The sequence below is a fragment of the Gadus morhua genome, chromosome 1, assembly GCF_902167405.1.
Source record: "Gadus morhua chromosome 1, gadMor3.0, whole genome shotgun sequence".
Classification (NCBI taxonomy): Eukaryota; Metazoa; Chordata; class Actinopteri; order Gadiformes; family Gadidae; genus Gadus; species Gadus morhua.
The window spans coordinates 16,468,799-16,492,507 of NC_044048.1; the positions used below are offsets into that span (position 1 = coordinate 16,468,799).

At 43.7% G+C, this 23,709-nt stretch overlaps 4 protein-coding genes across 9 annotated transcripts; 2 read left to right on the plus strand and 2 right to left on the minus strand.

Moving 5' to 3' along the window:
* Window positions 1-452: 452 nt before the first annotated feature.
* On the plus strand, window positions 453-4,445 carry LOC115540208 (receptor-type tyrosine-protein phosphatase V). 3 transcript variants are annotated; one of them, XM_030351326.1, is made up of 11 exons: window positions 453-637; window positions 1,030-1,227; window positions 1,320-1,419; window positions 1,509-1,599; window positions 1,699-1,775; window positions 1,980-2,114; window positions 2,357-2,479; window positions 2,862-3,022; window positions 3,526-3,665; window positions 3,895-3,965; window positions 4,120-4,403. In XM_030351326.1, the coding sequence occupies exons 2-10, from the start codon at window positions 1,223-1,225 to the stop codon at window positions 3,960-3,962; spliced, it is 900 nt and encodes a 299-aa protein (XP_030207186.1). In that variant the 5' UTR covers window positions 453-637; window positions 1,030-1,222; the 3' UTR covers window positions 3,963-3,965; window positions 4,120-4,403. The 3 variants fall into 3 exon arrangements, with proteins under 3 accessions (XP_030207186.1, XP_030207168.1, XP_030207176.1); XM_030351308.1 differs by having other exon boundaries at window positions 459-637; window positions 3,526-3,661; window positions 4,120-4,445; XM_030351316.1 differs by having other exon boundaries at window positions 459-637; window positions 1,066-1,227; window positions 3,526-3,661; window positions 4,120-4,445.
* A 314-nt stretch (window positions 4,446-4,759) lies between these two features.
* Window positions 4,760-11,359, minus strand: LOC115540181 (glutamine-rich protein 1). 4 transcript variants are annotated; one of them, XM_030351282.1, is made up of 12 exons: window positions 11,054-11,359; window positions 10,158-10,442; window positions 9,974-10,069; window positions 9,740-9,877; window positions 8,780-9,547; window positions 8,436-8,616; window positions 8,062-8,216; window positions 7,497-7,611; window positions 7,089-7,197; window positions 6,314-6,462; window positions 6,117-6,207; window positions 4,760-6,001 (listed from the first exon to the last, which is right to left on the minus strand). In XM_030351282.1, the coding sequence occupies exons 2-12, from the start codon at window positions 10,410-10,412 to the stop codon at window positions 5,815-5,817; spliced, it is 2,244 nt and encodes a 747-aa protein (XP_030207142.1). In that variant the 5' UTR covers window positions 10,413-10,442; window positions 11,054-11,359; the 3' UTR covers window positions 4,760-5,814. The 4 variants fall into 4 exon arrangements, 3 of the variants coding, with proteins under 3 accessions (XP_030207142.1, XP_030207123.1, XP_030207131.1); XM_030351263.1 differs by having other exon boundaries at window positions 9,740-9,892; XM_030351271.1 differs by lacking the exon at window positions 11,054-11,359 and having other exon boundaries at window positions 9,740-9,892; window positions 10,158-11,044.
* A 267-nt stretch (window positions 11,360-11,626) lies between these two features.
* qars1 (glutaminyl-tRNA synthetase 1) lies at window positions 11,627-18,076 on the minus strand. The gene is made up of 23 exons (XM_030351252.1): window positions 17,801-18,076; window positions 17,197-17,347; window positions 16,653-16,762; window positions 16,501-16,576; window positions 16,333-16,397; window positions 16,167-16,220; window positions 16,018-16,081; window positions 15,864-15,935; window positions 15,649-15,734; window positions 15,396-15,482; window positions 15,212-15,311; window positions 15,030-15,108; window positions 14,694-14,933; window positions 14,495-14,587; window positions 14,261-14,398; window positions 13,935-14,022; window positions 13,704-13,850; window positions 13,446-13,547; window positions 13,251-13,343; window positions 12,783-12,913; window positions 12,633-12,699; window positions 12,413-12,538; window positions 11,627-12,202 (listed from the first exon to the last, which is right to left on the minus strand). Exons 1-23 carry the CDS (start codon window positions 17,909-17,911, stop codon window positions 12,152-12,154), a joined length of 2,331 nt encoding a protein of 776 aa, XP_030207112.1. The 5' UTR covers window positions 17,912-18,076; the 3' UTR covers window positions 11,627-12,151.
* Window positions 18,077-18,167: 91 nt separating this feature from the next.
* ogg1 (8-oxoguanine DNA glycosylase) lies at window positions 18,168-20,708 on the plus strand. The gene is made up of 7 exons (XM_030351295.1): window positions 18,168-18,673; window positions 18,795-19,150; window positions 19,247-19,426; window positions 19,524-19,702; window positions 19,999-20,146; window positions 20,238-20,287; window positions 20,369-20,708. The coding sequence occupies exons 1-7, from the start codon at window positions 18,546-18,548 to the stop codon at window positions 20,558-20,560; spliced, it is 1,233 nt and encodes a 410-aa protein (XP_030207155.1). The 5' UTR covers window positions 18,168-18,545; the 3' UTR covers window positions 20,561-20,708.
* Window positions 20,709-23,709: the final 3,001 nt, after the last annotated feature.

Consider the following 23,709-nt stretch of genomic DNA (forward strand, 5'->3'; position numbering starts at 1 on the left):
GTTCACCAGAAGGTCAACATGCTTACAATCAAACAGGGAAGATGCACAGCAAACCTGTGCGCCTGAACCGTATTCCATAATATAAAAAGTAACAGAAAGAGGTCAGTGTGTGTGTGTGTGTGTGTGTGTGTGTGTGTGTGTGTGTGTGTGTGTGTGTGTGTGTGGTGTGTGTGCGTGTGTGTGTGTGTGTGTGTGTGTGTGTGTGTGCGCGCGCGTGCGTGCGTGCGTGCGTGCACGCGTGTTTGTGTGTGTGTGTGTGAATTTTAATTTCCATGTTTTCAAATGTACTGACTATGTTGACAATAGTTTATTTTATAATATGGATTCTAATTCAGAAGAGGCATCAGATACTTATATAATAAGCTAGATATACACCTGAACACCTGTAAAGGTTATACTACTATAACCTACTTCAGAACTTTCTCCACCCCTTTCTCTGTCTCCACCCTCCACCCATCCCCCTTTTTTTGCATGAAGGAAGAGAGAGGGAGGGAGACAGAGAGAAAGAGAATTTCCCTGTGAAGGAAGTATTATTGGAACCAGACACTGTTGAGATACCATGGAAAGGTGTAGTCCTATTTATTTCCCATATGGCCTCAGAGATAGCTAAAACAACAACCAAGCCTCCAATCTGAAGGTAACAGTTTGCAACAGACAGGCAATACTCAAGCTACTATTGTTGGTTTTTTAGAACCTGTTTGGGCAGTTTCTGTACAGTTTCTAACTCCCAACACGAGTGCCGTGTTGGGAGTTAGAAGGCTATTGGATAATGTATATATTTGTATGCATGTATTTATCTGTTGTCGTTTCATGCAAACTCGTTTTCAAGTTAATTTCCATTTTTTTGTTTTTTATATGTTTTAGGATTATTATTATTTTAAGTAAAAGTTCCATACCGGGGGAGGGAACATATCTGCTACCTGAAGGCTTTTTCAGTTTTTCAGTCGCTCCATCTAACAATGGTTTTACAATGACAAAAAACACTTTTGGTTAGAACTGGTATATTTCATTTGACCTTTATTTATCCAGGTTGAATATATTGAGATTAAAAATCTCCTTTTCAAGGGCGACCTAAGGCCAAGAGGGCAGCACAGCAGAGGGTAAAATACGACACAACACGGCTAGGACCACGCGAATCACAGTTTGAGAAAAGTGCAGAGAAACATCCTCTTTCTTTCTAAACTTCAGTCCTATATAAAGTTGGAGGTCCTTTCAGAGAGACATGAGGTAAGACCTGACAATTCATTTGTCAAATGACTAGATTATTTCGTTTCCTTGTGTTTAACAACACTGTAATACTGCATTTATGTATTTCACAGAATTCGAACTTTCTCAAAAGCGCACATTAGACAGGAATTCCAGCTACGATGTCAATCACTCTCTGTCAACGACAACATGGGCTTTAAGCAGGAGTTTGAGGTACTGCTGTACAGTAAAACCACCAGGAAAAATGTGAACAAACTGAAAGTCTGGGTAATAATTGTATCCTTCGCCTCATTTCCATGAAGGAGCTAAATGATGTTGGCAAAGAACTGCCCACTAGGGCAGGGGAACTGGAGGTTAATAAGGAGAAGAACCGCTACCCCCACATCCTGCCATGTAAGTACCAAGTGTGTGTGTGTTGGGGGGCATTCAACCATTGCTTGATGAATTGCTATTGAAACGCTCGCCATCTCTGTCCTTTCTCTGGGTTAACAGATGACCACTGTCGGGTGAGGCTGTCCCTGCAGGACGCCCAGCCCAATGGCGACTATATCAACGCAAACTTTGTGCCTGTAAGAAATCCTCCAATGACGTTCAATCGAATGGTGGCTTCTCGTTGCCCCCCCCTCGCCGTGCAGTATGACACCCTTCCACTGCATCCAGGCGATCACATGGACTAATATGAACTTGTTGTCTGGATTCATGTGTTTCTTCATGGAGCTACTGTGAGCCATTTTGTTTAGGGTTCCTGTTGAACCATTGTCAACTGTGTGCAGGGCGGCAGCTCGGAGAGAGACTTCATCTGCACCCAGGGCCCTTTACGCAGCACCATGACTGACTTCTGGAGGATGGTCTGGGAGCAGAACGTCAGTATAATTGTCATGGTGACCGCCCTGCGGCACAAGGACGTGGTGAGAAAACAACACTGCACTCCCTCTGGACTGAGTGGGATAGCTCTGTTTATTAAGAATCCGGGGCCTGAGCTTTTTTCTACGCTTTCCCTGTTTCTCTTTCCCTGGGGTTTCTTCTTCCCATTGGAACCTCCTTTACATCTCTAATTTCACTGAGGCTTCTTCCCACCCTGCTCCTTATTGATAAATTACCGTGATAAAGCTCTGACTGACACGCTAAAATGTTTTCTTTACTTCTCTAGGTGCTATGTGATCAATACTGGTCTAAGGCCAGAGGAACCGTTTATCACGGGCCTTTCCAAGTCAACACGGTGTCCTGCAACCAGGGTCCACATGTTTCCATCACCACCATTAATATGAAGCAGGTAACATAATATGGCACATTTATCATCTTCCATCTATCCGAGCAACCGTTGTTCATACCGACACGAAATATCGATCAAAACATTTGGGCATGATATAGTGGGTCAGTTTCCAAGCTGAAAGATTCCAATGTCCGTGAGCAAGATGCCTTTGGATAAAAAATGAATCCCCCGGATGGATGTTATCGGGACATTACCCCTGCCTGCTCACTTACGACAAGTCATTACGGATGAAAGCATCTGTTAAACAGTACAAATATAAACAAGGTTGATTAATAAATGTTACATTTTGCTGCATGATGGATTATATTGCCAATAATGTGTCTGGACTTGTCATGTAGTGTAGCAAATTAACCATTAATATTTACAAAAAAATGTTTTTCAGAGAGGATATCCAACAGAAAAAGTAGTTACACACTACTACTACTCTTCCTGGCCCGACCGGGGGGTTCCTAGAGACACCTCAGCCCTCTGTGGTCTAGCTGAGCATGTGCGGCAGCATATAGAAGCAACGCCGCGGCTGGGGCCTGCCGTAGTGCATTGCAGGTGTGACCATCCAGACAGGGCTCCCAAAACCTTTTTGGCCCGTGACCCCCCCCCCCCCCCCCCCATTTGTACGCAAAAAGTTTTGTTGATTATTTTCTTTTTTACCCCATCAACATCTGCCTGATATATCTGTCCCGGTGAACTTCATCCCATTGCTCTGCTATACACTAAAGAGATTAGTAGTAGTGTGGTCCTGGCTATGAATCATTAGGCACTCAGTTTGTATAATGTATAAACGTTTGACGATAACGTTTAAAACCAGGAGCCATCCAAAAGTGAATTCATATTTAACATATAGCAGCAGGCGAGCATCACAAAAGTCATTATCAGCCCATCTAAAATATAAAATGTATGAAAATGAATGACCAATACAGCATCAGACAATACCAAAGTGATGGGACTTAGAATAGGTGGACGACGTATCACATCATTCACCGAAGTCCGTCTGTTAACCAAAGAAGGCTTAATTTCTTTAAATTCACAATTATTTTGACACATTTCAGCGCTGGCGTTGGCAGATCGGGGGCTTTTGTAACGCTGCTGTGGCTGATGCAGCTGTGTGAGCGAGGCGTGAGTCCGGACATCCGGGCGGCTGTGGAGGACCTGCGGATGCACCGTCTGTGGATGGTCCAGAACGTGGTTGGTATGCTTTGATCAACTGCTAGGATATAATTATCAGTAAGGTGTCAGTATGTGGCTATTAACAAAACAGGGGGGAAACAAACTGTTTAGAAAACAATTAAAAAACAGTCACATGTGGCATGTTGTGAGTCCTTTCCATTGACCGGTAAACTGCGAGATTAGTGAGAGGCTGTGAAAGTATGTGTGAACTGCAAAGCGAAGCTTTCCTTTATCCCCCGTTTATTTTGAAGGAGCAGTATGTACTGGTTCATCAATGTCTGCTCAACTGGCTGAGCAGAGGCACAGTGGCAAATCTTGACAGGTGAGAATAAAAAAAAGCTTCCCTCTGAAACCTCCGTACACATTCCAGCGATGCGTCGTCATCCAACCAAATGACAAGAGCAATTAAACACAATTTCATACGTCACAAAAGTGTTTGAACCCAGTGTGTCACGCATCTCTCCCCATTACCCCAGCGGTCCACAGAGTAAAGGAGTGCCATTCAACAGCGGCCGGAGTCAGGTCCGCATCCGGGGCTCATCGGGTCAGGGAAACAGAGCGAGGAGGAGCCATCAGCATCAACCACCAAGAGCTCAGCCAGACCAAACACTGAGCAACGTTCAACAGCTGCTGGACCCCAGGAACCTACTGAGGAGAATACTGCCCGCTTCTCTTCAGCTTCCACAAACGTCGTCGGAACCCAAACCAACAAAACAGAACTTTGAAAATGTTCCCTTCAAGCCTTAGTCGAAAGACTCATTTCAGATTGGTACCTAAATAAAACCTTTCTAGTTTTTCTTTACTGAGCGAATGTCATTTGAGAGGAGGTTCCATATGGGCCAGATCGGAGTCCTAAGGGCGAGAGTCAGCTAATAACCATTGAGCTACAGCATTGTGCATGGAACCTGTTCATCCTGTCAAACTGGTTTCTGATGTGTGGATATACGACCAGAACTGTGGGAAAGCTGACTGCTATACTATTCTAAAACTTACATTTTTATAATCTTTCTACTTTGCCAGATATAAACGTGATTTTTTTTTTCTTTGTTCACGTTTGTATCGTAATTATGTTTATCACTATCACATAACGGACAAAATAGAAACTCCCAGTATAGCGGCTGTACAAAAAGGTCATGTTTCAAAACACAGGCACTACCATTCTCCTTAGATGACTTATTACAGTACACAAAGGTTGTTTGAATATCATACATTATAGAACAATGAGCGCTAAGTTATTTGAAGTCTTTGAGTCTTTTTCTTCACTTGCAGAGTTATCAACCGTTATGATACAATGGACCCCTCTGACAGAAAGGTCTTGGGTCTTGAGGCAGGAGATACAGAAACAGTCTGTCTGTTCCCTGCTGTGCTGGAGGTCCTCTCTGTGGCAGCGCTACGTAAGTGCAGGTTGTTGCAAGGAAGTCCATGTCTTGGGAGACAGCGATATATTGTTTCACTTCAAATGTACTTATTGTAAGTCGCTTTGGATAAAAGCGTCTGCTAAATGCCCGAAATGTAAATGTAAATGGGAGACATTAGATGCCAAGTAGTGCCATGACCTCGGGGGAATTGATCCGAAGGAACAAGTCGGCAGAGTTCAACCCTTCTGGATGTAGGGGACAGTTTACGGTTTGCAGGCCGAGTCGGCTAACAGAGAATCAGGGCATCCTCGAGAGGGCGTACAACCTACACATGGCTACTTGGTTCAGCCCATACACGGCCGAGGCATTTGCTGTGACAGAACGATGAGCAAGGCAGGGGTGTGAACGAAGTGAACAATTAAAAAAGGATAGAACATGTAGAACGTGGATGAACAGATCAAAAGCAGCATGGAACAGGCAAACAAGTGAAATTATGTACGCAATATTACAGATAAAAAACTAAGAAAACAATAATTCCAGACCATTGGTAACCAACAGTTATTACGGATTTAAATTAATGAGTTCAGGTCCAATAAAAAACGCATTAAATGAAGATTAGCAATACTGCATCCTTTGGCAAAGAAAATTCAGGAGGAATCGGGACTGCAGGGTTATGCCCAAAAGAAAGGCAGAACCTGCAAGCTGCGTTCTCCGTCTGCATGGTCCACAAGTGCATCAGGATATGCAGACAGGGTGATAACAAACGATGTCCATGTTCATGAGTCAGTGGTGTATTGTGATGGCCACGTTTCCTTATTGAAAGTTGACGATCATTGTGATGGCTTCCTGGATCTCCCGGACGACCAGGATGCGGGCGAGCATGTGCTCCAGCTGCTCTCTGACGATGGGCTGGGTGGAGTACCAGATGGGGCTGTTGGGTGCCACTACAGGCTCAGGCGTCAGGTAGAAAGTGTCGTTGCGGCCCTTAGCGCTTTGTGGACTGAAGAGAGACAGCAAGAAAGGAAAGAAGAGATTTAAATCAGAGCGACATTCACAACGTACAATGGATGACTCCGGCCCCGGTTACGTTGTGTCCTTTTAGTCCACATAATCACCATTTGAAGAGGTAGAAGTCATATAGCTTGATGGGACAGCGTAGCGGGCTCTCTGGGTCCTCCAGCTGCTCAGAGTACATGTCATCCGTCACTGCAACACAGACATTGAGACGTGCCGTCAGCCGCCACAGCAGATGATGATGTCAGGGCCCTGTCTACTTAAGGCTGCACACAACCTCCACTGAGTGGAGGCTCACCTTTCTGCCCGATTAACCTCTCAGTGGCCTTCAGGTATCGGATGCTGGTGCTCTTGTCTTTGGGGTTGTTGGGACTCTTTCGGGTGTGCCTCAGCACCTTGGAGAAGGCCACCTTAAGATGCTGTTCCACTGTCGTCAGGTGGAAATACCTGGGCAGAGATGGTGACGAGGTAAAACAAAATGGTTTAGAAAGCATAGAGTAGTGTGTGTGGGTCTTAGGGCATTCACAACTGCTGCATTTGAGTAGTCTTCAACTACTCCCAAAAAGTGTGACAATGATACATTCTCAAAAAAAGGTCTCAAATAGAACTATCATCGTTCTATCATTTATTTGTATCAACCTTCTCTTTAATTTACTTAATGTTTGTTTGATAGTTCTCTGATCTGTAATCTATGATTGAGTGACTGGGGGTAAAAGGTTTGCAAAAGTGTTGACAGCATCACGATTCTGAAAAATGCAGAGACCATCAACCTGAAGCGCCTGGAGCAGCCACACAAAAAGACCAAAGCACTCTGGGAAAAAGACGCTCAGCACTGTGGTTTTTGTATAGGCGTCTCTTCCATTTGGAAACAATTCAAGAGGTGTCGAGGCATTCGGAAAAAAACACTATGTCGACATGGAGAGGTAGACGATAGGCTGTAGAATCTGCATTGCCACCGTTTATTAATGCACTGTGCTAAGACAACCGACGATCGATTAGATGATAGATTGTTCTGTGAAACCCCAAGAGTGTGTGTATGTCTGTGTGTGCGTGTGTTTGTGTGTGAGACTTACTTAGTGTTAAAGAACATTAGCGTTGTGAGTAATGTCGAGGGAGAATGTGCTCCTAGTTGTTTACACTCCCACAGCATCTCCTCCGTCACATGACTTGGGATGACGTAGCCTGAAGGAGGCAGGCATGACAAGGGTCTTCAATCCTGGCCGACAGACATCGATCAAACTAATGAACTATTGAAATGAATACGTTGTCTAGTGATCAGTTCAATTGAAATGGTCTTTGGTCGCAGTAGTTGCTAACAGCAGCTGCTAAATAACCCCACAGATTCAATCAGCATGTCTCTGCCTGTAATTAAAATAAAAGATGTACTACTTAAATGAATGATTTAAGGAGATGGTAGTGGGATGCAGTGTACGGTTTGTGGCTCATCTATGATCCTTTCATAGATCCTTCGGCTCCCTCACCTAATGGGTGCACCGTCGGTCTCCATGGCTCGAGTATCTGGTGCAGACTTTGAGCGAAGCGAGTGTAGTACGAGTCTGAGAAAACGTCATCCACACGACCATTATCAAACAAATACTGGGAAGACAGAACAAAACCAGGAAGAGTAATGAGCCGGAGGGTCTGTGCCGGTTCATGCAGAGGTTGTACCAGCAGCACAGACACCAGACAAATCTGGACATCGTGTCTTGTCTGTTACTACACCCTTTGGTGTATGATCATCTCATCCTAAAATAGAAGATAACATAACAACATGGAAAGAAATACTGAGAAGTTTGAAAAACAAATGTGTGCAGCCACTCAAGTTAACTAAGCTACCTACGACATTGTATTGGACAGGCCATTTGCTATTAGTGTTTACTTGTTGTTGCAAACCGGTAATGTGTTTTGAATGGAGGGTCTCCTGTATACAAGACCAGTCCTTTAACCATCTATGCCACAATATTCAAAAAGAAGGATTGGAGAGAAAAAAGGGATCAGTGTTTTAAATATAGCCAACAACTGTGTGTGTACGACTAAGGAACTCACTTTCTGTATGCAGAGGAAGACATAGTAGAGGACGTCGGCTTCGTACGTCTCTCCCTCAAGCCCGCGGGTCTCCTGCGTCATCAGCGACAGAGCCATGCTGAGCTCGGCCACCGCGGAAGACACCAAGTCCTCCTGGAAGCGCAGCGCCTGGCGACCTACACATCGACAGGACCATCAGTCATTCCTCTTAGTTAGGAAATGGGCCACCTATAAGAACGATCCTTCGTCTATTTACAGGAACAATGTGCATGTGTGCTTATTACACAAATAGACAATGTGAAAGGAAGCCAACCTTTCTATCAATATTTAGCCAATAACCCTGGTATTCAATAGTCTGTATGCATGGTAATTAATATCTATGCATGGACACTCACGCCCAATAGGTGCAAGCTTATTTGCCTCCGCTTTGTCCATCTCTGCGTTTTTTCTCTGAGCCCAGAGCCGCCACACCTCCCAGCCCTCTTCTGGCTTCAGAGAGGCGGGGAGCAGCAGCTCTTGGACCTGCACCTGATGCTGCCCTTGGCCGTCCACCTCTGTGACTGAGATTGTCTGACCCTGAAGAAAAACACACAGCACTTTTCTACCATATCCCAGCAAGAAGGTTGCATCTTAGCCAACAATCCAGGAGATCTGTAGTGAAATACTACAGCGAAGAAGACAGGAGTGACAATGTGTGGCTGCCAGACCCACATGAGTAGAAGACTGAGCGTTTCCTTGCCTGTAGTTGTTGTGTGTCCTGGCCCGGCAGTCCCTGTGTGTGCAACACTTGCTGCTGCGGGTCCCAGATAAGGGACTGTGTGGTGTTGGGGTAGCCCTGCACCGCTACTGGGATGTGGATATTGCCATTCATCAACTGGGCAGGGAACAGCGTGTTGGCAGCCAGCGTATGCACCACCTCCTCCTGGCTCCCCATAATCCCAGATGTCGTTATGCTGGAGACCGCCTGCGCCGTTTGGCTCTGACTGGCCGACAGCTTGAGCTTGTCATTTTCAATTGTGATTTGTGTTGGCATTGTGGCCATCGTAGTAGTGTTTGCTCCCGTGACCTGCACGGTTCCATAGGCCTCCTGGGGAATGGCGATGTGCGTGACTTGATCCCGGCCCCCGGGGCCAGAAGGGGCCGAGTAGACAGGGATGGTCCACGTCTCCCCCGTCGGACTAGTGATGGTGCCGGTGGCGCTGTAGAGGTGGGAGCTGTCCAACGTTAGGAGGTCTGGCCGCAGGGACACATAGCTCTGCTGCTGGCCCTGGCCCTGTGGGATAGCCAAGACGGTGGCTAACTGCTGACCGGGCAGGGCATAGGACACTGTGATGGGCATGTCCACCTTGCGCTTTTTGGCTGGCTGCAGTACTCCGACTCCGTGGGCAGCAGCGGATCCAAGCACTCTCCTCTCAGTATTATCCAGCTGGGAGGGAGATAGCGCCCCCACTGTCTGAATCTGGATCTGCTGCCCTCCCGCCACGGCTGCCACCAGCTGAGCTTGAAGCTGAAGCATGAGACAATCAAGGGAGGAAGGAAGAATTCACTGCATTTATATCGCATAAAGCATTTCAGCTACTTTACGTTAGACCCTCAAATAAGGTTTAAATAATTCCCTGATGTCCCACATGTTTTGTTATAGAAAGCTGTAAAATCATGAGTTAACATTGCAGAGCCATTAGTACGGGGTTGATGATACCTGCTGGTGCTGTTCCTCTGTAAGGTCTCCAGGCTGAATGAGCTGGGCAGTGGTCAGTCCCTGTAGCTGTTGATGGGAGCCTGAGGGCACCTGAAGAACCTGGCCAAGCATCTGCTGCTGTTGACCCTGAATCTGCACCTGAGAGGAGGAGCACTGGAGTGAGCTTTGAAAGTATATAAATGCCCTAAAGAGACATTGGTTTTCAAAAAAGTAAAGGATGAGGAAGACACTTACTTGAACTATCTGATGCTCAGCATTCACCTGTACAGACTGCTGCTGTACTGCGGACTCCTGAATCTGCTGTTGCTGGGGCTGGACCTGCACTTGAACCTGCATTGTCACAAACTGTCAGAAAGCTCCCATGCAATTCAAAATATAAGTGCCTGCACACAAAGTAAAACAAATGGGATTTTTTTACCGGGCAAGCCAGTTCCAGCAAGGAACCTGCCACCTCTGTACTGTCGGTGTAAATGCAGTTTGTTTCTTGTTGGTAGACCATGGTGGCTGTCGTGGTCGTGGCATCGCCCCCTTGCTGGCTGAACTCCTGCAGTGCATCCGGTCCCTTGTTGGCCAAAGACTCCAGAAACTCTTTCATACGGTGTTGGGGAACACTGCGGGCTTTCTGCCTCACCAGCTCCTCATAGGAGCCGGAGCCATCGAGAGAGTTATTCATCACTGCTCAGCAAGTTTACTGACAAACCAACTGCAAAATAACATGTACAAAGAGAATGTAGATTCAGTCTAACTATGTTTCAAATTATATCCAGTTATCTGATTCGAAGAGCAAAGCAAGTAATGAATGTGCTAAAATACGGCCATTATTTTTACAATAACTAAGTGTAACGGCTGCGTGTTTACTTATTAAACTTCATCCATCTACAATGTAACACCGAGAGCATTAGGAAAGGGTTAAATTTAGTTATCCGTATATGAGCTTGAGCAAAAGCGCGGTTCCCTTCTGAATGGGACAACCGTATTCCAGGAGCAGAATGGGCTTCAGACCGTATGGACATATATTAGTCAACACTACGAGAGGGATCGTCGTTAGATGCACGACATAATGATATGGTGAAAGGCAGACTTTGCTCGCTCGCTGTTTGACAGCTGCAGAACAAGCTAATGAAAGGTAGATGGCTAACTAAGTAGCCACGTGCTGTTGAATGCAAACAACATCAAGATAGTGAATGCAACACGAGAAGCATGTGCTCACTGCAACATACAATGCGTTTCAGTGTGCGGTTCAGAGGAGGGACTGAACTAAAGAGCTAATCAAGTCCCGGTAGCGTCGGTTGCTGGGGAGCTAACGTTAGCTACCTCTCTTCCTGAACCGGGCTGCCTGCTTCTCTCCTTGAAAGTCTTTCTTCTTTTTCCAGAAAGCAAGGGTATAAATAATCACAAACGTATGCGTATTTGGTTGTTGATGCCTTTTTTTAATCGTTGAATTAGAAAATAGCCTATATTTTCTTGTCTTGAACACTCATATTTCGCTCGGCGCCATCTTACTGTGTCTGACAGTATATTTAGACCAATGGGGATGCGTTTCAGAGCTCAGTGTTGTTGTCGCGATTTTTACCCCATGTTTCTATCGCGACAACAAGCACTTACGGGTGTGTGTTTAAATGGGGCATTATACAGCAAACCCGTGGTAATGTTGTCAACGATTAACGAAGACTCCAGTCTGCCTTAAACAAGAAGTGGAAGAATGGATACTCAGTGGTTCAGTGGCTTATGGGTCTTTAAGGTCGTCCAGAGGAGATGTGGCGTTTATGTGACTACAGACTGTTTGGTTAATTATCACGCACTTCACTGTTGGGAACTTCACTGAGTAGTCAACCCATGAGTGTGTATTAATTAACTGAAGAAATAATAATGCTGAGACTACTAAAATAATTAATGCATCCGTCAGCTTCTTTTATTTGAGGTCTTTTTTTAAATTGACACTTGTGCGACCTTTCAAATGCTACAAAAACACAGGTTACTGTATTTGACAGCACCCTAGTTAGAAAACCATAATGCATTTAAGAGCACCAACATGATTAAACATCTTGAAACTTGAAGGATACCCTTACTGTGATAAAAAGGTAAATTCATTTAACAGAATAGAAAAATAAATTAATATCCTTGCAGCAGATGGAAAAATGCTTCTGGTCACTTGTGTGAGGCTAACTTCCAAATGCATAATGCTTTTCCAGTCCGGAAAGTAAAATTTAAAATTGCATTATGTAACTTTTGAAACAGTTAAGAAATATACCCACTAATAAATACAACAATATGTAGTTAGAATTAGGCTGGTCATATGACATATAATTAAGTTTCAGTTGATGTTCCAACATGAATGATGCAAACAAGCCTAGAAAGGAGAGGTTTTTGCTGGCCGACAGGAAGCAGGATGTGCAACAAGATCTCAGTCCATTAGATCTTCCCAGGATCTTCCTTCAGGGTGACCGTTCGGTTGAACACCAGCTGGAACCAACACACATCTTTACATTACTCACAGTTCATGTACATGTTACGATCAGATGTCTTGGTGGTGAACACTGATTTTAAAAGTAAAAAAAATAGTAAAAATGAACAGCTAATATTAACAGTTGTATTAGCAGAAACCAGTATAGCAAAAATGTAACACTTGAATATGAAGTCCTTGAATATCAAACAGAGGAATTCCCACAATACCTTGTCAGCTGTGCTGTCAGGGTCCAGGGAGAAGTATCCCATCCTCTCAAACTGGAATCTGTCTAAAACCTTTGCTCCTGCGACTGAGCGGTCAACCAAGGCACTGTCGATCACCTCCATAGAATGCTGAGTGAAAGCAAAATAATGTTAATAGAAAAGGTTACAGAATCCGATTTTACCAACTATGTCCCCTTGTCTGCATCACAATACCCATACTTACAGGGTTGATGTCACTCAGGAATCCCCCAGGAACTTCAGACGGATCCTCTGGATTTTTGTGCAAGAACCTACAAGATAGGCGCCACCAGTTATTCAAACCTGCACACGTGCGTGTGCGCGTGTGTGTTGTTGTGTCATTTATAGGACTTACAGCCTTTCATAGAGGCGCACTTCACACTTGAGGGGCTGGCTGACCCAATGGATGAAAGCCTTGGGTTTCTCTTTAGCTTCAGTTGAAACACAGCAGCTCACCTCCAACTCTACCACTTTACCTTGAGCATCCTAGCAAGGGTGGTGCATAATTGGTAGGGTTAGAATAAAACAGTGGCACAGCAAAAAGGAAACAATAACAATTCTACAGTTATTTCATTTTGGCTTTGTCAAAAGGTTTAACCATTTAGTCTTACCCATTTTTTTTATTTATAGTTAAATATATTTTTGTTTGTTGTTTGGCTTCATTATAATTAGTATTGCCCTAATCAACGCCTCCAAACCATCCCTTGAAAGTCTTTCTCTCTTTTGTTCCTGCTTTTTGCTTAACAGTTGGATGGTGGTCAAATGTGGGCATGTGAAGCCCATTGAGATTGCAATTGCAATAAAGGCTAACCAAAAGACTCACCTTGATGACCTTTTGCACAGTGATGACATAGCCAGCATGTCTCAGGCCTACTGGCTGGTCTGGAGTCAAACGCTTGTAGCCCTTTTCCATTACCTAAACGCAAGAGGTGCAAGTCATCCATCAAAATCCTAGTTACACAAATAAAATAGTAATTGTAGTGAGTTCGAAGTGTACACAACACGGTTTTTCTCTGACCTCTCTGAAGTCACTCTGTTCAATGAAGACAATGTTTGTAAATGGAACCACATGGCTGCCTTTAGCCTCATCGGCAGGGAAGTTTGGAACTTGGACATCGGACTGAAAAAAAGGGAGATTAATCATCCAACTATTTGTAACTATGGTTAACTGAACACTCCATGACATTTTACGTTCAGATTTTCTCCCAAAATAGCCAGGTAAAGCCAAAGAAAAAAAAGAAAATCCATAGGAAGGTATTCCTCAGCCCATCCATACCTTTAAGTCTGCGGAGCGGTTGGTGATGGTGACTTTCAGGGGTTCCAGGACGGCCATGGCCCTCGGTGCCGTGTCGTTCAGGACATCTCTCACACAGGCCTCGAGCAGGTGGGGCTCCATGGTGACCTGGGCAACCGTTACTCCCACCTGCAATATAAACTGGTTAAGGAACGTGGCAATTCATTTGTGAGGACCCCATTCGTTTCCCCATGGTGCTTTCTATCTGCATACCCTGGCACAGAAGTTGTTGATGGCCACAGACGGAAAACCTCTCCTCCTCAGTGCGGTAAGTGTGAAGAGGCGAGGATCATCCCAGTCTCTAGAGTAAAAAGCATGGACGAACATGAAGAGTGGACCAATCACAATTCAACACCTTTCCCACGCATTCAATACCCACACTGAAATACATAGTGTAAAACAATGTGTAACCATACGTATAGAAGGTGTAAACTAAGTTACGAGTAATAATTAAAATCTAGTTATGCAGATATAAGGTGTGTTTGGATATTTATATATGTATTTTATTAAGGGTTTATAAGGGTTGAAAGGCATCTTACCTGACAACTCCTGTCTCTACCAACTTGATGATTTTCCTCTTGGATACGACAGTGTAGGTGAGGTTCAACCGTCCGTATTCCCACTGCACTGGGCAGTAAACATCCAGAGCATTGCATAGCCAGAAATACGAGGACCGTCTAAAAATGAACAACAAACAATGGATAAGCCAAAAAAATTGAATCATGAATAAATGGATGGTCACTCGCCAACCTTACAAGTGTCACACTGCATACCTTGCCTGGAACTCCTTGGTACAAAGTGAATGTGTGATATTCTCAATAGAGTCACACAAGCAATGAGTGTAGTCGTAGGTTGGGTAGATACACCTGGAGGAGTGTGAAAGGAAAGTTATTGGCATAATTTGCAAATTAGGTTTTGTTGCACCGAAGATAAACAGAAAAGATGATCGTTAAACAAGAACAATATATGTACCATGCATCTCCTGTCCGATGATGTGGGGTGTATTTAATACGGTAGGCAACAGGATCCATCTTCCCGTCTTCCATGACCATCTTCATCCTCAGTGTCGCCTCGCCCTCGGCGAACAGCCCTTTCTTCATCCTCTGGAACAAAACCAGCGACTCCTCCATGGGGCGCTCTCTCCATGGGGACGGGGGGGCGTTGTGGCCCTTCAGCTCCTCCCCCCGCTGGTGGCACACATAGGCGTGACCTCTGAAGGAGTACAGAGGAAGGATGCTGACCTATTCTACCAGTATACCTGAAGAGCATCCCCCACTGGCACACCACCACCACCACGGTTTGACCTACCTACGGACCAGGTCCACCGCGAGGTCATAAAGGCGCTGGAAGTTGTCCGATGCGTGGGTGATTTGGTATGGTTCGTAACCTACGAGACACGCAACATTAAGGGTCACCGTTTAAATTTTTTTAAAAGGCATGGCATATATAACAATTTGAAAAAGAGCTCAGCTCAACAAACACAGACTCACCGAGCCACCCCACCATGTCCTTGATGGCAGTGAAGTACTTCTCTTCCTCCTTTTCTGGGTTTGTGTCATCATACCTCAGGAAACAAATCCCGTCGTTGGCCTGCAAAAGGAGAGAAATTACATTATAGACACAAGACGACAAACATAGCATGCCAGCAAACCGGGTCTAGACAGGACGTGGTACCTTTGCATAACCAAAATTGAAGTTGATGGCTTTGGCGTGTCCAATGTGGAGGATACCGTTAGGCTCAGGAGGGAAGCGGGTACGAATCTTGAAATCAAACAAAATGAAAAATATGATACAAGTGATAAAAATCCATAAATCAATATATTTCACAAACAGATTGGATAGGACCTAGTACAAAATAATAACCAAAGTACTGTCACCTAGTATAATATGACATTTTCTAAACATTACAAAAAGTTGTGAGTTTCACCTGTCCACCGGTAATCTCCATGTGCTTTTTAAGCAGGTCCATGGTATTTGGCGTAACCACATAGCCCTCCGTCTTATAGTTCTCTCCTGCAGGAACAAGATTGGAGTGAGAGGTTAACATATGGACCAACCCTGACCCCAACAAAGGGGTCTGGGGAACAATGGACAACAGAGTCAGAGATGTAATTTAAAAGTAATGAAGTAGAAAAGGTTAACCAGTTTTATGGAACTTCAGCGCCTCTCCCCTCAGTTGCTCCATTAGAGATTTCCCTTCAGACTGGACCTCGCCTAACGACGAATGACAGATTAAACTCTCTTCTTCATATACAAGCAACACATTTATTTGTCCTTAAGGAAAACTTGACCTCACCATTGACGGCCACCTCTTCTTTCTTTGCCTTCACCTCACTCTCCGAGGTTTTCGCTTTCTGGGGCTGCATGAGAAAGACGAGAGGTTACCCACGGGTGACAGTGAAATAGGGTTTTCATCATCCTCCAGTTCATAATGCGTGGGCTAACCTTGGTCTTCTTTTCTAGGTCAGCCTCTGTTTTGGCGCCCAATAGGTGTAGAACCTACCAGAACAAGAAATGCATTTATTAAGGTTTACACAAGCACCGAATGTAGTCAAATACAGAATTAAAGTTCCCACATTGCTACTGGTGAACAATCCTTTCTGAAACACACCTGCACGTCCACCTCATTCTTGATGATCTTTCCATCCGCCCACTTAAGAGCAGCGCGTGATTCTCCTGAAGGGGGGTACAAAGATTGTTGATGCCGCCTTTTTTAAGTGGTTTACAAGTAATTTAAACATACACTTTATTTTTATCTAGAATGAGTCTGAAAGCATACCCATGAGCAGCCCCATGTTGTAGCGATACCGCTCCTTTAGCAGTAGTTCCTTGTGTTTGTTGATCACCACTTCCACCTGAGAAGAATGCAGTGATACATCACAAAGCAAGGCTAATAAATACCTGGGTATCCCTGGAAGTCTGGCTATTTACCGCTTCCTCGATCTGCTCGGGGGTGATCACCACACCCACGCCGCAGACATTCTCAAACTCTGCCTGGTTGATGGGGTCCTGAGGATGGTTCTTCACAAACTCAAGAGCAGCTAGGACACGACAAGAGCAGGTTAGTTGTCTGTGAGTTTATAACTATGCAAACATTAAAGTGAGTCAACGTTCTGTATGCAATACTTTATCTGGACCGAAGACCTATCAAGTTATCAAATGTTCCTTATCACCAAGGGAACACACTAGAAGACTTGTAGCCAGATTTGCCACAAACATTTGAGACATTTACGAGTAATACCTAACGATTCCTGAACATGATACTGAAGTTTGGGAAGCGGCAACTGGATAATGTCGGCAGTCTATCAACAAGTGGGATTGTGATTGGGCATCACTTTAATCTGTGATGACCATGTCTTTTTATAATTAGTATGTTTTGTAAAAATCTTCTAGTCTGACTAATGAAAATGTGAAAAACGGAAGTGGGAATACCCAATGTCATTTTTCGTTATGATGATAATGTCATTGTTATTACCAGCTAGTTGAAGTTCTGTGCATATTTTGTGCCGGGCAATGTGGTCTGCGAGAAATGTCAGGCGTTTGGTATCTTTGAGACGGGATACCATGCTGTACAGCATTGTTCCCATGGCTTTGTCCACTCCTGTGGCTCCATTGACAACCTGGGCCTATTGTAATTGAAAAAAAGTTGATTCAAGGGGAGAAATAATAGAAAAAGTAGTAAAACACATGTTTAGCTGCCAGTGTATAAGAGTATATAGTCATTATACTCTTGTCATAGTATACATACGATGAAAAAAAAGGAAAAGTAACTTTAGACAAATGGGAAAATATGTAGCTGTTATAGTTGCTCAGAAAGTGTCGACACAAAGGTCGTGGATCTACAGGAACAACGGCCAAAATGAAAGTGAGAATATGCTCTGTGATATCGATTTTGTTTTAAAAAGCACATCTGATTAAAATTATACTATCAGATTGCCTTAACCGCAACAACATTCCATGACATGCAATTTATATCAAAACGTAAAACCAAAAGAGCACAGGGCAACATTGCATCTGACCAGAAACGTGCGGTGGAGAGAACATTAAATCCATGTCTGACAGTTCGAAGTATGGATTACCTGGGCAATTGCATCCTTAAGAGCAGAAGTAAGTGCTTCGTTTTTCAATGTTTCTTTAGCTTTTTGTTCACTGAGCCCAATGGAAGTGAAAAGTGTCACTGTATCCGCCATTTTTCAGCGCACACACCTACCACACACTACAGCCAGACCGACACGCCACTAAAGCCCTTTACCGCCCAGTTGGGTCACTTCCTCCACCACTAGGGGAAAGACGATGATGCAATTAAATTGACCAATCATGGTGTTTTTTGGTAATGCATTTACCAATAGCCAAGGAACTGGGTTGCGCAGTTTTACTGAAGGATCCAATCAAAAGTTGTGTTGACATCAATAGGGGAGGGACCAAATCATAACGTGTGTAATGTTGCGTCAGATCCAGAGATGTTACAAGAGCCATCAAAACATTGCGTCTTATCCATCGAACAATTTTACAAGGAAAATTTCCACTGAATATAATTTCTAAAATCATTCGTACACTGAACATCGTTACAAGGAGTTACACTTCAGTCAAAAAGACACAAACCCATTGCAAGGTTTTGGTTGGCCATCAGTATCAACGCATATGACACCGCGAAACGTTTTTGTCCATCATTTTTGATACCTTTAACCCGACTGTAAACAAAATGTATTGGCTAGATTGTCTGATGTACTTAAATGATTGACCACGAACTTCCAACCAACCTTTAAAAATTGTAATACCTATAATTACACAGTTATCTAGTCTGGAATGCGTATGAATCGTTGAATGAGCATCATCGCGACCATGGCCAAACACGCAAGGCTCTCTGTAGGGGGAGCAGCCTGGGCATCAATGGCTTGTACTAGGTCTCAACTCAGGTTGGATCTTACTTTGGGTTGTGGACAAACCTTCCGGTAGGTTTGTCATTCTTGGTTTGTTCGGTTAGGTTACAGCTATGCTATGCATAGCTGCATAGCACAGCGTTACACAGTAATTCAAAAGAACAACACACTTAATTGTCTTCTCAACTCACAGCTGGAGAGAGACTGGAGATGGACACTGGACGGGCGTGATGGGGGGAAGAGTCTGGACGCTAACACAAACAGATGATCGACTGTGGTATCACGTCTATAATAATAAAGATGCTCATAAAGAGGTCGATAACAGGAAAAGAAAAGCGGACGGTCCTGCACAGCAGCTTAACAAGTCAGAAAAAAGATGGAAAGTAAACATAAAGGAGGAAGAGATTGATGTACCGGTGACCGTCAAGAAAGAAGGAGAGGAAGAGATGCTTGTGGATTATTTCCAATTAGATGTAAACCTGGAAGAGTTATATAGAGAATGGGGACTGGCAGACCCCCACTTCAAACATATATCCAACATTTTCACAGGCAAGTAGTTCCTAGAGCTTATATATTTTCCCTTAGGCTTAAATGATATGAGGTAGTGTGTGTAGTGAAGTGATGAATTTATTTTCTTTCCCCTAGGTATTCGAATGCTGCGCCAGAACCCAACTGAGTGTTTGTTTTCCTTCATTTGTACCTCCAACAACCACATTTCCCGCATCCAGGGCATGGTGGATAACTTGTGCAGGTCCCTGGGCAAGCCACTGTGTGAGCTGGATGGGACCACCTATTATGACTTCCCATCACTCTCGGCCATTGCTGGTATATTTCTACTTTTTCTGGTATATTTATGTATGTATATGTGTGTATGTGTGTAAAACACAATTTTTAAATCGGTATTCTTTCTTTTGACTGGCAGATGACAAAGTGGAGGCGCTGCTGAGGGATCTGGGTTTTGGATACAGGGCTCGGTTTTTGCAGCAGAGTGCCAAACAAATCCTGGAGCAGCACGGGCCTGACTGGCTCCAGGGTCTGAGGAGGACTCCGTATCTTCAGGCCCGGAACTCTCTGCGGTCTCTCCCTGGTGTGGGCCTCAAGGTACGAGGAAAAGAGCTGGTCTTATTTAGAGTAGACTTTGGTGGAAGAATTCTTCGCCCCAACTGCTCCTAGGACCACATTTTCTCTTGTTTTTTTTATAAGAGTTATAAATTATCCAACATTTCCATTTGTTTCCATTACTTTATTGGTCAATTTCTAATTGACCAATTTAATTGTTGTATTAATTGTAATTAAACAATTTCTGGTCAATCATCAATTGCCTTGTATGTCTCTGTGATGTTCTTAATTTACTTAAAATGTCTCTGAATCTCTCCTTTGTGTCTCCCGTTGTTGAGGTGGCCGACTGTGCCTGTCTCATGTCCCTTGACAAGGCGGATGCTGTTCCCGTGGATACACACATTTGGCAGATCGCTAAACGGGACTACAAATGTGCCGCCGGCAGTACACAAAAGACCCTTACTGACAAAGTTAACAGAGACATTGGTCAGCATGAATTCTCCTTTTTCAACAGTTTCAAAAAGTTTCCAGTGAGCAAACAAATGCTATAAATATCCAATGCATTTATTTCATACAGGGGATTTTTTCAGGCAGCTATGGGGTCCTTATGCTGGCTGGGCACAATCGGTAGGTATTTATTATGGTGGTTTATTTAAATTGATCATATCTCTTTCATTGTAAATGATAAGGTGGATTGTTTTTTATTAGGTTTTATTCTGCGCTGACCTGAAAAAGTTTCAGAAGCTGAAAGAAATGCCGTCAATAAAGCTGGAAGATGACAAGAAGGCTAGCCTGCCCCTTAAGAAGGCAAAGTTGAAGATAAAAAACGAGAAACTAGATCAAATTGAAAAACCAACGTCAGTGTGCCACAAGAAAGCAAAGCTGGCCCCACAGGATTGATTCACTTATTATAACAGAATTTGTTTTTGTTTGATTATTTTTGTATCCATTATTTTACTACCAAAAAAATCTGTTGAATTGTCTTTGTTTCGAAAAACCTTTAAACCTATAAAACCTATATTAATAAAATAAGTATGAATTGAATTGATTTTCCGCATCACTATAGCTTAAACTTTAGCGTAAATGTTTTTCATGTTTCCAATAATAGCCACTAGATGGCTACATAGATTTGGAGAATGGGGGTGTCCAAGGTTAATGCATTTAATTGCATCTTTGACATGCGCATGCTCACTCATTATGCCTCTCTGTCCCTCTGACTCTTAAAAAGAGATGAGTAAATTCATCACTTCTCATGGGTCCCAGTTGTGTCATTGCACAAAACAGTTTTTTATTTGGGTCTTATAAAAGCACCGGACACGACCTACATCCAAATATGTCAATATGGTAGATGTAAATGCAGACTTCTGTATGATCTAAAATTCAGTAGTTTAGTATGATCAAAAGTTTCAGTAGGCAGTGTCAGCTAGTCTTTCTTAGCCTTAGGCTAAAGTTACTGTGGCCATGGACCAATATGCTGTGTCTTTAGTAAGTATGATCTTTACTCTCATTGGGTAGAGAGCAAGGATGTCTTTCTCACCCTTCACTGTTTTATAAAAGTGGGTCAAATCATTTGCCTACAATATAGGTTCCACATACCAATGGCAACGGCATTTGTGCCAGTGCCATTGGCATAAACACGTGCAAAATCTTTCCATAAATAGTTATCCATTTGTCAGAGTGTGCAGCCATGTGTGTTCATTTACATGTGAGTCAGCTTTCATGTCCATTTCCGAGCGGAAGATGAGATGCCGGCCCCAGCCTGAGGGCAGAGTCCTGGGAGAAAGCACCACACAGGCAGACCAAAATAAAGCTGGTAAACAACAGTGTGTTTGTTGGAGGAAGAAAATGTTGCTGGATAACGCAGCATGGTCCAATTCAGAACAAAACACAAAGAAACCCAAAATATAAGAAAAAAATAACCTCATTGTGACCAATTATGTAAGCGATGAGTTTCTGCCTGGGATGGGTCCTCTGGGATGTTTCTGTTGAAAGGATGTCCCTCTCTATCTCTATCTGTGTCTGTTCTTTATTTTCTCTCTCTCTCTCTCTCTCTCTCTCTCTCTCTCTCTCTCTCTCTCTCTCTCTCTCTCTCTCTCTCTCTCTCTCTCTCTCTCTCTCACACACTCACTCTCACTCTCACTCTCTCCCTTTAAATTAGCGGCTTCATGTTATCTTTTGTAGTTGTATGTCTCCTTTAAATGCACCAGAGGGCACTCCTGACAGAATCACTGCACCTGAAAGAGGCCTACATCAACATGCAGATGTGCAAAAGTGTTGCTTTAGTCGTCCGTCGTTCTGGGTGGCCCAATCTGAGGGTCAGTTTGGTGGGAGGTTAGCAAAACGGAGGCATTCTCTCTCTCTCTCTCTCTCTCTCTCTCTCTCTCTCTCTCTCTCTCTCTCTCTCTCTCTCTCTCTTTTTCGCTACTCTCTTTCTCTTCCTACTCTCTTGTATAAGACTGGTTTGTCTTATGCAAAGGGAATGTGTTCTTCCTCACCTTTAATGGACTCTCACAGGATCCCCCTCCTTTGCTCAGTCAACAGACCAAATATGGTCTGACTGTCTGGTTTAATTCCACACCCCTCATCCACCAATCCAAAGTATTGAATATTATCATTCCTCAACCAGAATAGATTGCAAAAACACAATTCTACCCGACACTGGACCTAAACTGAATACATAGACAGAGATTGTACAGATTACCTTAAATAAGTCACAGTGAAGACCAAAGAAGGGGGGCTGGTGGGGGACTCAGGCACTGAAGGAGACCTCCATAATTTGAACCAAAATTGGGGAGATTATTCTTTATGTCTAGACGAGGAAAGGGGTGTTGATATTGGTCGTCCAATATGGGTGGTGTGTGTGTATGTGTGTGTGCGTGTGAACATGTGGGTGGGGGCATTTCTCGGTGCTACAGCTTTACTCAGTCATCTAAGTACATTTGCATACAATGACCTCTCCTACTTACTGAAAGAGGCTTATTTCATACACGGTTGCAATGCCGCCCAGCGAACCGGGACCTTGCTCCACTAGCGGTGGTTATTGTTTCATATATCCCGCCTGGGCGGAGGTTTCCTTTGCCCCAGTGTTACATTTCAGCGAACTATGCAAGACATTCCTGCCCTACCATGAGCTGATTGGCATCCACCCCAGTGGATGCCAATGTATAGGTCATTTGCACATTTAACTTATGTTCATTTAGAATGATTTAATTTGTTTGTAAGACTGTTGTAAATCCACATTCAATTCAATTCCATAGTTTTGCCCTTGCCCCGTTTGCATTGTAAATCAATGTTTGCATCTTTCCGTCTGTCTCTCTGTTCTCTTATCCTCCCCTATCCATCTGATCACTGAGAGGCGCCCCCATGTTACAGGAATCCGGTGTGAGGTAATGGATATGGGTTGTTTTCAAAATAGTTTGATGTTAGACAGAACCACCAATCCACCAGACTACAAACAAACCTGGATGAATAATACATTCATAGCACACTATACTATTAATAGTGTAGTTGTAATGCATACAAACCCATGTGACCAGGCAGGTGGGCACACAAACACACATGCACCTGCCCCAGGCGGGCTGGTGCAGTCGGAGGTGCAGATGGAATGATAAATTATCGTGTTCACATAGTTTACACCTTGCAACGGTTTGCTGCTGCATAAATAGCTGCCATAGATGTGTTTTTATTTTGTATTCGTTATTATCGTTATTATTATCACTTACTTAACAGTATCTCATAGTGACAACTTTTTTTTTGGTACACTATGCTTATCATAATCTTTGTCAAATGTTTGTTATCAGACTTGCCACTGCTACTGTCTAATTCGTTGCGTGTGCCCTGCTGGCTCAGTAGCAATGTAATGGTATTAGGGGAAATCCTATGAGCTTGTTGGGTTATTTCAGGCACTTGATCTTAACGGTATAGTGTACAGTAGATCTGCTAGATGAACTGAAAAAGGAGAAAGCGGATGATGTTAAAATCAAACCTGTAAAGACAAAAAAATGTCAGCCTTTATGCAGCAGTAGATTGGCCATGTGCATTTGATAAGA

Bases quoted from the DNA above. Each gene is read 5' to 3' on its own strand.
- LOC115540208 (XM_030351308.1), top strand. The intron at 1,776-1,979 runs GTAAGAAATCCT...AACTGTGTGCAG, and splicing joins TCAACGCAAACTTTGTGCCT to GGCGGCAGCTCGGAGAGAGA. The intron at 3,662-3,894 runs GTTGGTATGCTT...TTTATTTTGAAG, and splicing joins TGTGGATGGTCCAGAACGTG to GAGCAGTATGTACTGGTTCA.
- LOC115540181 (XM_030351263.1), bottom strand. From the start codon at position 10,412: ATGAATAACTCTCTCGATGGCTCCGGCTCCTATGAGGAGCTGGTGAGG. The intron at 10,070-10,157 runs GTAAAAAAATCC...GTGACAATGCAG, and splicing joins TGCTGGAACTGGCTTGCCCG to GTTCAAGTGCAGGTCCAGCC. The intron at 7,612-8,061 runs GTGAGTTCCTTA...CTGTCTTCCCAG, and splicing joins TCTTCCTCTGCATACAGAAA to TATTTGTTTGATAATGGTCG.
- qars1 (XM_030351252.1), bottom strand. From the start codon at position 17,911: ATGGCGGATACAGTGACACTTTTCACTTCCATTGGGCTCAGTGAACAA. The intron at 17,348-17,800 runs GTAATCCATACT...CAATTACAATAG, and splicing joins TTAAGGATGCAATTGCCCAG to GCCCAGGTTGTCAATGGAGC. The intron at 13,851-13,934 runs GTATGCAGATAG...TTTATATTGCAG, and splicing joins TCAACAACTTCTGTGCCAGG to GTGGGAGTAACGGTTGCCCA.
- ogg1 (XM_030351295.1), top strand. From the start codon at position 18,546: ATGAGCATCATCGCGACCATGGCCAAACACGCAAGGCTCTCTGTAGGG. The intron at 19,151-19,246 runs GCAAGTAGTTCC...TCTTTCCCCTAG, and splicing joins TATATCCAACATTTTCACAG to GTATTCGAATGCTGCGCCAG. The intron at 19,427-19,523 runs GTATATTTCTAC...TTTGACTGGCAG, and splicing joins ATCACTCTCGGCCATTGCTG to ATGACAAAGTGGAGGCGCTG.